Consider the following 12,412-nt stretch of genomic DNA (forward strand, 5'->3'; position numbering starts at 1 on the left):
GGTCAGAGGAAGCTGTGAGGGGCCTGGAAGGATTAGTAACTCGAGGTGGGAGAAAAGCGTCCCAGGCAGGGCAAATTGGAGGGGCCCATCTGCAGGCAGGAGTCCATGAGGTGAGTGGAGGACAGGCAGTCGCTGGACTGGATGGGAGGGGAGGTGAGAGTCACTGTGAGATGGGAAGCAAACAGGAACTGACTGTACAGATGGGGTGTATAGTTGGGAGAAGATTTGTCTCAAAGCGAGGTCAGTCACATTGTGGGTTAAGCCAGAAATTGAAAGCTCAGGACTGAGTACCTTATTTGTGCAGAGCTTTTTGAAAAATTTTTTTTTCTTTCAGGATCAATTTATTATGGGGAGGGATTAGTATTTTTCTCCTCAAACTGAGCTATGGACAAAGTATGGAGTTATGGCAGTTTTAGAAACCAGTTGTTTTTCTTGTTGCCTCAATAATTGGAGGGGCTCTTTGACAGTAACACTGAAAATCAAAAATGGAAGCCAACAGAGAAACATGTGTTTGTTTCTGTTTTGCAGATAATCACTGCCAATCCTTGGAACACGATCGCTCTTCTCTGTGGGGCCTTCTTGGCATTATTTAAAGCTGCAGAATTTGCCAAACTGAGTGTGAAGTGGATGATCAAAATTAGGAAGAGGTACCTTAAAAAAAGAGGTCAGGTAACGAACCACATAAGCTGAAGTCGCTTGCGTTGTTCGTAGGACTGCCCGAGTTCATGGAAGTTCTCATCACTTCTGCTTTGGTAAACCTAGCTGCCAGCAATCCTGTCCTCACTTGAAGAAACGGGCCTTGCTGGGGGCCTGCCTGTCACACTGCAGCTTCTAACTGGTCCTCAGAGAGACTGTCTAGAGCCCAATGGAACAGATCCAATGGATGACCTTAACCATTATTTAAATATTTAAATTATTAATGAACATTTTTTGACATATGACATGAATAGGGTGTGTGGAAGATGGAATTAGATATAATCCAGTTTCCTGAAGGTTTCTGGAAGCTGCCTTCCTTCTCGGTTTGGTGTATAGTTAAGGTCTAACAGGATGATTAGGGCTCTGACCTTAGGTTCTTTCTCTTGAGATTTTTTTAAATGGACAGGAGAGTGTGATTTTCTTCTCCCCCACCAGTGACTTCTTTGGGTGTGGAGGTCGTGCTGTGGAACCGGTGTACCGTGTGTGAGAAATGCAAAACCCCTCACGTCTCTGGTGCCATCTGCCAGCCCCTGACACGCTCTCTTGTTTAATATTAAATGAGACTTTTTTTTAAAGCTACTAGAAGAACTAGTAATTAGATCTCTTGTGGACTGACTAGCCACCTACCTGTCTGGCTAGAATGTTGGTTGATGCAGGTATGAGTTCGGACTGATTAACATACAAAAACACTAGGACATGTGTACATAGTAGGTGCCTACTCAGTGTATTTTGATGATTTCATTAATAGGTGAATAAAAGTTAGGTTAATACAAAAGGAATCAGTGTGCCAGTATGCATATCTGCTAAATCAATAGGCACCAGTACGCTTTCATTCCGTGACCTCCAAATAAAAGGGAGTGTGAGCCTGGACTTCCAAGATGGACGGGTCTGGACTCCCGAGGTACATCATGACCACGTCCAGGGAAGGGCAAGGTGGGCAGGCGACAGATGGCAGGTGGTCAGGAAGTGACAATAAAGCCCCATGAGTAAGCTGTGTTAGCTCTTCCTGTCCTACAAACCCCCCACCCATCTGAGAAAGGGGCCCTCAGTATGACCCTCAGAGCTTTCAGCTCAACCTGTGACAGAGATGAGTAACCTCTGGGTATTTTTCACATGGTAGCCATTGGCTGATTTAAGGTTATGAAGATTATTTCCAGAGTTTTAAATTATTTACATGCCCTTTGCCTCCAAAGAGGACTTGGTAGCATTTCTTCAATTTTGTAACCCGGTTTTAGATAATTCAAAGAGAACAACTCAAGTGTATGAGTGGGGCAATTTTAATCTCATATCTAGTTAGCAGCAAGAAACTGTGGTTTTTGGTTGAATTATTAAAAGTGAACTTGTGTAAGGAAATATTCCCTGCTATTTTTCTATGGCACAGAAGCAGGCACAAGCTTTAGCCTAGGTCCTGTCTCTATAAAATCTTATTGTAAGGCAAATACAAAGCCAGGCATTAAAGCTTACGTTAACAGCACTGAAAAACAGGTATGTGTATTTTTAAATTCTCTCTAAAGATGACACACCACTTTAATATTAAATAGCTAACAAAATTTGCTCCAATGAACATATTAAAACTGTACTTCCTATACTGTAGAAAGTTGAGAGACCTCTTGAACGTGCTTTCGAGTAAGTAGCTAATTAATTAGGAAGTGGGCATTTCTAGCTCTCTCTTCCACAACAGCTATTAGCTGCAGCCTGCCAGTATCTACTCTGGCTGCTCTTCAGTGAAAGAAATGTATGCCTAGACCATCCACAAAATAGACATTTAGACCCAACTGTCTCTTCTGGGGAGGCTGGGGCCTGCCTTTTGCTGTGTTCTGTAGCAGGGTCACCCTTTCCTCCTCCGTGTGCTGCCCCGAGTTGTCAGTAATCCCGGCCGGCCTTAGGTGAGTGTACAGCATCTGGCAAGAGCACTGGGCCCAGACGGCTGAGGTGGCGGCCATTTGAGAGCATCGTAAGAGAGGAGCCACGTCCCGAAAGGAAGAGGAGTTTCTCCTGGTCTCACGGCGAGCAGAACGAGGTGCTTTCACAGTGACCTAGGAATAGTGTGCTAGAGTTGTTTTTCATGGATGTGAAAGAGTAGAAGCAGACACCAGTAGTTGAAAACTTTGTAACAATCTCCCTGCCCCCATAAAAAACAGTGCTATTATTACTTATTATAGATTTTGAGATTTATCCTCCTAGGTCTATTTCATTTTATTATTTTATTTTGGCCGCAGCGCACGGCATGTGGATCTTAGTTCCCTGACCAGGGATCGAACCCGGGCCCTTGGCAGTGAAAGCATGGAGTCCTAACCACTGGACCACCAGGGAAAGCCCATGGGTCTATTTCAGTTAAAACTATGTACATACGTACACGCATTTAAGGTAAGTTAAACCCATCCTCCAAACATAAAGGGACATGAAGGAAGATGGAAGGATATCCTAGAACTTAGAATTTTATGTGAAAATTCTATACAACAGATATACTTCGGTAAATGGCTAGAACACTCGACTCTGGCACACAGTCTTCCTATTCTTTAACTGGTGTACAACCTGCAATTTGCCTTAAAATTTTCTCTATATACACGCATGTATGTACGTACGTACGTATGTATATATGTATGAATGAAGGGGGGGCAGGCTTCTTCCGAGCGCCTAACCTTAGTGCTGAAAAAAAGCAAAGTCGACGTAAGGCAAAATACAAACATGGATTTATTAAATGCTGCTCAATCCCCCAATAAAGATCTTTCATTACAAAACAGTTTTCCACACAACTGCAAGTTAAGAGATTGGAATGGTACTCTGATAACAAAATGTGAGAAAATACTCGACCAAGTAGAAACATAAACGACTTCTCTATAGTCAGCTTTTTCAGAACCCTACAGAGGAAGCCTACTGCATTTCCTTTACACAAAGCCAGGCAGTGACAATGAGCGCTCTGCATCACCACACCGTGGGACTCAAAGCCTCCATCCCTGCATCAGGAGGTACTGGAGAAGGGCAGGTTGTGAGGACTGGAAAGGCCCTGCCTTCAGCCTTTGGGAGGAAGAGGAGGAATGAACTGAGAGGCAGGCTGTGTTCACGGCGCTGTCCCCACTAATCTGTGCTCAGCGCTCTGGGGAGCTGCAGATGAAGGGGGATGTCCATAAGGATCGATCTGAAGAATTTGGTTTACGTTCCCAGCTTTTATTTATAATTATTTGTGCTTTAGAAAGCCTGGAAATTTAAGGTTTTGCTCAAATTCCAGAGTACAGTGATACCTCTGTGAAGGAAGGCTTAGGGCAAGTAATTCCCTCCGTCATATTTCTGGGAGAGATGAAGGGAAGGATAAGAATTACACCTTAGTTTTACTTTAGGAAAGTCTTTGTCCTGGGATGTAACTAAGGTCTGCAGCAATGTGAAAGCACGTTATCAAAGGGAAAAATACACAGAGCATACTCTACCGTATCTATGTGCAACACAACCCAGGCAGAATTCAAGTCATGATTCTCACCACTCCCGTAATGATTTCACTCATATCACAGATGATAAAGCTCATTCATTTCTGTGAAACTTCAGAAGAGGGACACAAATCAATGATTAGACAAAGGTTACAATGTACTATGGCCATGATATAGCACAGAGCTATGTTCAGTCCATATATTTTTTTCCATTTACAGTTGCCAGAAAAAAAATTGGCCTTTTAATTATACTGATGAGGTTTCATAATTTTTACATATTTCAGAAAAGTGTACAAAACCACCTATCCAACGGAGGTGAAGGCTTTTTTATTCATCAGTTGTATTGCTGAGAATACTGTGCATGTTGTAAGCACTGTTCTGCTTTTCTAGAGCTTTCTTCAGCTTTAGCTCCTCCAATTTTTTCCATAATTCTTCACGTTCCAATTCCTTCTTTTTCTCCCTGTAAATCAAGACTTTTGCAGTTAGAAACTTTTATTTCAGAGCTTGAAGAAACATGCTGTTTGGCAGTTGGCTGGAGAACAGGCTGTCCACTCACATTTCACTTAAATCCCTCTACTAAAGCATTTGAGACTTTATATTACCTAGAGCACCGCGTCACTCATCTTCATCTCCTGAGTGTAATACCATGTCCGTGTGGCTCCTGTACCGACTGAAAGCTATCGTTCGCCTTCCCTCCCTGCATTTTATCACCACCACCACCACGACTGTGGCATCATCTGTGCTTTATGGTTGGCAAAGTACTTAGTCACCCCTTGCAGTAAACCCCTTGCAGTGGGGTCTTGCCGACAGACTGAAGGGCTGGCCACGAGTCAGTCAGCCTGGAGCCGTTTCCAGGTGGAAGCCATATCCTTTTGGCTCCACGTCGCTAGCTGCCAACCAGTCTGTGTCTTACTATGTCTTGTCTCCTGCATGTCAGAAGGAGACTTTAAAGTTTGAATAACCTCTCTAAAAAAGCAAAACTCAAAATATGCTGCTTCAACTACTTAATTTCAGTTCTAAAGAGAACATTTCTGAATACCTTGGACTAAACTATTCTGAAGGGCTATATGAACATGTGAAAAAACCATGGGCTTACCGTTCTGCAGCTACATATGTTTTAAGGGGACAAAAGTGCTGATTTACGCAGCCAGTAAGATATAATGATCGCTCTTGGTTATGTGAAATATGCATTTTTCAAATATAAGTTTCATATGATCCTAGTCATTTTTCCTTCTTCACATTGCTTCCTGGGACTCAAACTATGTACCCAATTTCTATTCCTGCCTGAAAGGTGCTATTTAAAAGAAATAATGCATTGAGTTAGTTATTGATGGACTAGGATGGCCTTGAAGAAGAGAGATCCTTTCTCTACTTGCCACCAGAAAACCAGGACTAGGAACTTACAGTCAAAATAGATCAGCTTTCCCAAACAGAATAGTTAATACACTTACTAGAAATAAATGGGCTCAGGTACAGCAGTTATTGAAACTGAAATAAATATATGAGGAGGAAGTGATTTTTAGATTATTTTGTAGTAATTTATGAAATTTTCAAAAAGAGGTAATCACTAAGCCAAGTTCCTAAATGCTAGTGTGTGCGACCATTTATCCACTGAAGTACATACTGCAAGGAACCAAGTAATAGTATCAGCCACAGAAATATCCTTATGTGAGCTTCCCCTTCCCAAAAGGGAACTGTACTGACTTTAAAATACCACTTTGTTAAAATGTGAAGCTTAAGAACTATCAAGTTATTGTGCAGGGAACAGACGAAGAATAAGCTCACTATGGAAGCCCATGTGGACAAAAGCAGTTCTCCTAACTGTGAAAATAATTATGTAAAATAGTATTTAAAATCCAGCATAAACTCTATTTCACAATGCAGATGTTATCATACTGATAAAGTCTAAGGCTCAGAATGAGATAAAGAGAATTTATGATCCACATTAAAATCATAATCTAACCATTAGGAGTTTACCTGGAAATGACTTTAAAGTACTTATTAGAGACATTCAAATTGAAATGCTAAATGTAATTGGCTTTTTTCTTTTTTGAATTTTATTTATTTTATACAGCAGGTTCTTATTAATTATCTGTTTTATACATGTTAGTGTATATATGTTAATCCCAATCTCTCAATTCATCCTACTGCAGCAATTGGCTTCTTAAACATGATTTTAACTTAGAATACCTTATTGGACTGAATCACATTCAACTAATCTAAAATGTACAGATCAGTCTATAAATAAAAATGTCAAATACCTTTGTCTTTCAGCTTTGTATGAACTAGTAAGATCATCGAAAAGCTTGCCGTTCATCTCCATGAGGGTTTTCAGCACATTGTACACCAGTGCTACAATGGTCCTAAAATGAAAACAAGCCAGTGCTGGGTTACTGATGCTACTAACAGATGGGAAATGTAACACTATCCCCTCTGAAATGGGTTAGATGCTAGCTGACTCAGTCAATCCATCTTAGAGCTGACAAACTGAAGTTCAAGAAGTTTAGTAATTTGCTCAAGGTCACACAGCCAGTGGTAGTAGAGATGGTCGGTCTGATTCCAAAACTCCTTCCATGATACAGTCCTTCCCACTGTATCATGCTTAGATTAAACCCTAAAAATGTTATGGTCAGCTTCCTGTCTGCTCTAGAGTCTACTATCACAAACCCCGAGTAACAGCATTAAAAGAAATTTGAAAAAGATCCAATTACCGTAACTTGTAAGAAGAAAAGTAAAACACAGGATAAGGGTGTTACAGAGTTTAGAATGTATACAATCTAAACATCACTGATGCGACCTTGAGCACTGAAGCTTCCCCCTGGGCTAGGCCAGCTATGGGGGTGAGACTGGATACTGGCAGCACACAGTCGCCTGTGCATCCTCTGCAGATGCTGGGTTGGTCTCCCCAGCAGGGTTTAACCACACACTGGTACAGAATGTCACACCAGACAGTCCCTAGATTTGCAATTCTAAGTTGAAATTAAGAACATACAGGAGTTCAGGGTTTCTGAGCAAGAGCCACCCATTCTCCTTGCTTGGCCCTGCAATAAACCTTTCTCTGCTCAAAAAAAAAAACAACAACAAAAAACAAACAACAAAAAAACCCAGAACATACACACATACAACTTCATAAAACTCAGTGCAGAATAGAATAAAACTATGTGACGTTAACCTTGGGATCAATTCCAAATCTGTACAGGTTTCATAAGTATGAGTTATGAGATCAAATGACAAAGAGGTCAAAAAAACAAAAACACAAAAATAACACAATCAACATAAAAGACACTTACGGATTCCAGTGTTCTTTGGAGATTTTGTACAAACTGCCAAACATAATTGGCAGAATTTTATCAATATTCTCCTCAATCAAACTAAGAATATATTCATTGTTCCAGAAGTACAGCGCCCTTTCTGCAACCTAAAAAAAGACATTTAGAAATGTCAAAACTAAAAGAGAAAAGAAGTAATAGTATAAAGTAAAAACGGCTTCACTGAAAACATCATACCTGAAAATGAGAACTGGATACACACTTGGATATCTGCTTAAAAAGGGGCTCTTCAATTTTTTTGAATTGTGTTGGTTCAATGACATCTAAGATTTCTTCAATTTCTCCTAAAAACATCACCTAGGTTAAAAAAATTTTCTTTTAAGAAACATGACAAATTACATGATGTTAATATAGAAAACACAAATGAGAAGGTTAACCTACAAATTAAACAGTGGATGAAAAAACTCTTGGGAGTATACGCAGTTTACTATGATGTACAGATATTCTACCAAGTCTCTCTAATCCCCACAGAACATCTCCCGCTTGGTAGCAGTGATGATACACCCAGCCCAAAGAAGCATGGTTTATAGCCCTGAGATTGAGAAGTTCTAATAAAATGCACTGTTTTTGTTGAATGAAATGCACCTCTTTCTGACTGCATGTTTTTGGCCAAAATTTCAACAATCCTCTGATCACCTGCAAAAAAGGGAAAAGTTTATTTAGCATGAATTAAGCAAAGAAGCTGGTTAATCTCAGGAAATTTTAAATAATTGTGATAATATCAATATTCATTCTGAAGGAGAACAACAGCATTCAATAACTACGTATAGCCCCTTACTCTGCTCAGCTTTAGACTTCTACCAATTCAACAGATACTTATTGAGCGCCTTTGTACCAGATACTGTTCTAGGTGCCAGGGACACACTGATGAATAAGACAGAAGGAGGTCCCTGATTTTCATGAAGCAGGAAGACCAACATAAGTTAGCAATTAAACTTATAAATAAAATAATTTTAATAGTAGTAAGTGCTACTTTCTACTAAGAAAATAAAGTATGAGATAATGACTTGGTGGGGTGAGGAAGGGAGGTTATTTTAAGGAGAAATTAAGGAACAGATAATTCCTGTTATTTAAACCATTATGAAGCACCCAAAAAAGCCAGAAAGCTTCCCAATTTATTTCATGGCTGGCACAGTCTTGATAACCCAAATACAACAAAACAAGCGATTGTGAATTTAAGTAAACATAGTTGCAAAAATCTGTATTAAACCGAATGTAACAGTATATTAACAGAATGCTGCTACCTACCCAATAACTTATTCCAGAAATTCCAGGATGGTTCAACTCATTATAGTTATAGGTTAAAAGGGGGGAAAAAAAACTGTATGATCATCTCAAAAGATTTTGAACAGTTATTTGATTTTTTGATTGATTATATATTCTGATAACAATTTAGTAAGATAGAACTAAGAATTTATCAGAAACCATCAGCAATCAACTATATAATGGTCTCTTGGAAATTGGCAGTAAAACCATTTGGGCCTGGTGCTTTTGTGGAAATAAATCTCTGACAGCCTTTTAAGTAAATTTAGTTATTGGTCTTGTCTAGTAATGAACACTCATCCAAATTAAAACTGGGGAAGAACACTGTTCTGGAGCCAATCCAGTAAGATAAGAATCTGATGAATAATGTTGAAAAGGGATATCAGAATTATACTTATTTGTCTAAGTGTATGATAATTATATACCGCTTAAATATTAAAAGATGAAAAATTACTAGAATGAGTAGGAAAATTCAATATGTGGTCAGATAAAAGATAAGTACGTAAAAATCAATAGCTTTTAAAACAAAGTATCAGTTACAATAATCAGAGAAAAATAATTAGAACAATAAGGTAGCATGGAAACTGACAGAGAAGATAAACGACACAGAGGAATATCTAGACAGACTCCAAGTATATATGAGGTTTTAATATATGACAAAGGTGGCATTTCAGTTCCTGGGAAACAGCTGAATTAGTCAATTAATTGGTGGTACTTGAACTGGTGGCTCACCAGTTAGAAAAAAAATGTAGCTCCTTTGGTAGGCAGACTCCTGAAATGATCTATGATCCTTCCTTCCTGAATTCACACTCTGGTGTAGCTGAGCCCTTCCCCGAAGTGTGGACTGGCCTGCTGACTTGCCTCTAACCAACAGAATGTGGCAAAAGGGACAGAATGTCACTTACATGAGAAATTTACAAAAGATTGTGACTTCCGTTTTATGAGCAGACTCTCTAGGGCCTTCTTGTCTTGCAAGCTTTGATAAAGCAAGCTGCTATGTTGGAAAGGCCCAAGTACCAAGGAATTGAGGGTGGCTGCTGGGCAACAGCATCTGAGAACCAAATGCTAACAACAGTCACGTGAACTCAGAAGCAGATCCTTCCTCATCTGAGACTTTATATGCAACCCTATACCTGGCCAACACCTTGACTGCAGCCTTGTGAGAAAACCTGAGGCAGAGGACACAGCTAAGTCATGCCTGGATTCCTGATTCACAGAAACTATGCAATAATAAATGTTTGTTGTTTTAAGCCACGAAATTTTGTGATAATTTGTTATGCAGCAATAGAAAACGAAAACAATTCCTTACCCGTGTCACACAAAAATTTCAATTTCAAATGATGGAGTGGGTTGAATGGTGGCCCCCAAACAGATATGTTCATGTCCTAATCTCTGAAATCTATGAATGTGACTTATTTGGAAAATGGGTCTGTACAGATATAATTAAGGATCTCAAGATGAAAGCATCCTGGGTTATCTGGGTGGGCCCTAAATCCAATGACAAGTATCCTTGTAAGAGATAACACAGAGGAGAGACCGAAGAAGAGGCAGCAATGTGATATTGGAGCGATGCAGCCACAAGCCAAGAACACCTGGAGACACCAGAAACTGGAAGAGGCAAGGAACGGAATCTCCCCTAGAGCATCTGGAGGGAGTGCAGCCCTGCCGACACCTTGATTTTGGACTTCTGGCCTTCAGAACTGTGAGAGAATAAATTTCTGTTATTTTAAGCCACCAAGGTTGTGGTAATTCGTCATGGCAGCCCTAGGAAACTATTATAGATGGAATAAAGTTTTTACACGTAAAAACTAAATCCATAAAATAACTAGAATATGATACTAGAGAGTATTTTTATAATCTCAAAGGGTAGAAGGATTTTACTTAGCATGACATCAAGGCCAGAAGCCATAATGATGAATAGATTCCACTACATAAAAAATTTTTAGTTCTTTAAAAAGACAAATATTAAAAACAGTATATTCAAAGTTAAAAGGAAAACTCCAAATGGGTAAAAAAATTTGCAAAATATAATAGGCAAAGGCTTAAAAGTAGGCAAAGGACACAGAAATATAAATGACTAATAACCATATAAAAGGATGGCTGTAATAATTTTTAAAAGCCAATTAAAATATTTCATACCTATTAGACTAGCAAAAATTTAAAACAATATTCAGCACTGGCTGATAAGGGAAAATAGGTACCTTCCCACACTGTACTCTTTGACCCAGCAATATGGTTTTAATTTCAGTAATTTGGTTTTATATTTTTTTGAATTTTTAATTTTATTTTATTTTTATACAGCAGGTTCTTATTAGTTATCCATTTTATACATATTAGTGTATACATGTCAATCCCAATCTCCCAAGTCATCCCCCACCACCCCCACCACTTTCCCCCCTTAGTAATTTAAAAAAATTTTACATACAGTAAAATTTTTTCTTTTTTTGGTGTACAGTTCTCAGGGTTTTTTATACACACATAGATTTTTTTTTTTTTGGTAACCAACGTTACAGACAGGACACAGAATAATTCCAATACCCTAAAACATCCCCACACCCAGCAACATGCTTCTAACAATGAAAACTCCAATAACTCAAGTGTCCATGAATTGGGGATTGATTAAATATGTTATGATAATCTATATAATGGAATTTGATGTGACCAGTGAAAAAATGAAGCAGATTAATACGGAAAGATATCCACATTATATTGACAAGTGAAAACACCTAGTCAGCACTGTCCCATTGTTTATACATAAATATATGTACAGAAAAAAATTTATAGAAATATATTCACCAATTTATATGGTTATCTTTAGGGGATCCGATTTTAAGGAACTTCCTCCACATTATGCTTTATGATTTTGTCTTGTGTGAACCAAATTAACACACTACTTTCATAAGTGGAAGTAACAATAAAGTCATTTCCATTTTGGAAAATAAAATAATTTCAATAGAAGATCTAGGGACATAAAGAATGTAATAAACTACCTAAAGCTCTGACTTATTTACAATTTGTAGGAAGCTTTGATATGAATGCCAGGCTCCTAGAAAATGAGTATTAGGGCTCAAACCCAAGTACTATGGCCTTAATTTTGGTGCTAGAATGGCCTATAGTAGAAATTACAAGATCTCTGTATCTACAGATCTTTATGAATTGAAAAATATTTTCCTTTGTCAACTTGAACATTTTACCTCCTCATGGTGCTCCTATTTCTATTAACCCAACTCATGTAAGCCAAATGTCCGGCCCTCATCTCTCTCCCTAACCTTTTACTCTATGAAAAGAAATCAGCTGTCTCCCCGATCCACTCCATATTAACTTAATTATATTTATATCTGTTTATTATTCACCAAGCATGAACCATGTTATGGGTTTTCTTTGTCTCAATTCTAATGAGAGTTATCATGGATTTGCATTAAGTTTTACTTCACTTTAGAGGTTTATGTGATTTCATGTAAATACTGGGCTTCTAATTCTCCTATTTGTCTTTAAAAACTGTTTTTAGCTGTTTCCAGAAAGAACTGCAAGCCTAAAAAGTCTAAAACTCTTAAACATCAGGGAGTGGAAAAATATCTTTCGTTCCTTTACACAGACAAAGCTCAAGTCAAAGGGAGAACACTAAGTACATAATTTTTTTCAAGTGCCCCTAGCCTCAGAAAACTCTAATATAAAGAAAATCATATAATTTAAATCCTTCAA

At 38.5% G+C, this 12,412-nt stretch overlaps 2 protein-coding genes across 3 annotated transcripts in view; one reads left to right on the forward strand and one right to left on the reverse strand.

The window, feature by feature from the left end:
• Positions 1–1,271, forward strand: part of PACC1 (proton activated chloride channel 1) — a 40,963-nt gene extending 39,692 nt beyond the window's left edge. The window contains exon 8 of one of the 2 annotated variants that reach the window (XM_065888603.1): positions 529–1,271. In XM_065888603.1, coding sequence (XP_065744675.1) covers positions 529–690 — 162 coding nt within the window. In that variant the 3' untranslated portion in view covers positions 691–1,271. The remainder of the gene's footprint in view (positions 1–528) is intronic. The other variant, XM_065888612.1, reaches the window with a different exon arrangement.
• Positions 1,272–3,372: 2,101 nt separating this feature from the next.
• PPP2R5A (protein phosphatase 2 regulatory subunit B'alpha) overlaps positions 3,373–12,412 on the reverse strand; it is a 94,326-nt gene continuing 85,286 nt past the window's right edge. Inside the window, exons 9-13 of the mRNA XM_065891017.1 lie at positions 8,033–8,083; positions 7,625–7,744; positions 7,409–7,536; positions 6,380–6,481; positions 3,373–4,578 (exon numbers count right to left, since the gene is read on the reverse strand). Coding sequence (XP_065747089.1) covers positions 4,446–4,578; positions 6,380–6,481; positions 7,409–7,536; positions 7,625–7,744; positions 8,033–8,083 — 534 coding nt within the window. The 3' untranslated portion in view covers positions 3,373–4,445. The remainder of the gene's footprint in view (positions 4,579–6,379; positions 6,482–7,408; positions 7,537–7,624; positions 7,745–8,032; positions 8,084–12,412) is intronic.

The sequence above is a fragment of the Phocoena phocoena genome, chromosome 1 (genome assembly GCF_963924675.1).
Source record: "Phocoena phocoena chromosome 1, mPhoPho1.1, whole genome shotgun sequence".
Classification (NCBI taxonomy): Eukaryota; Metazoa; Chordata; class Mammalia; order Artiodactyla; family Phocoenidae; genus Phocoena; species Phocoena phocoena.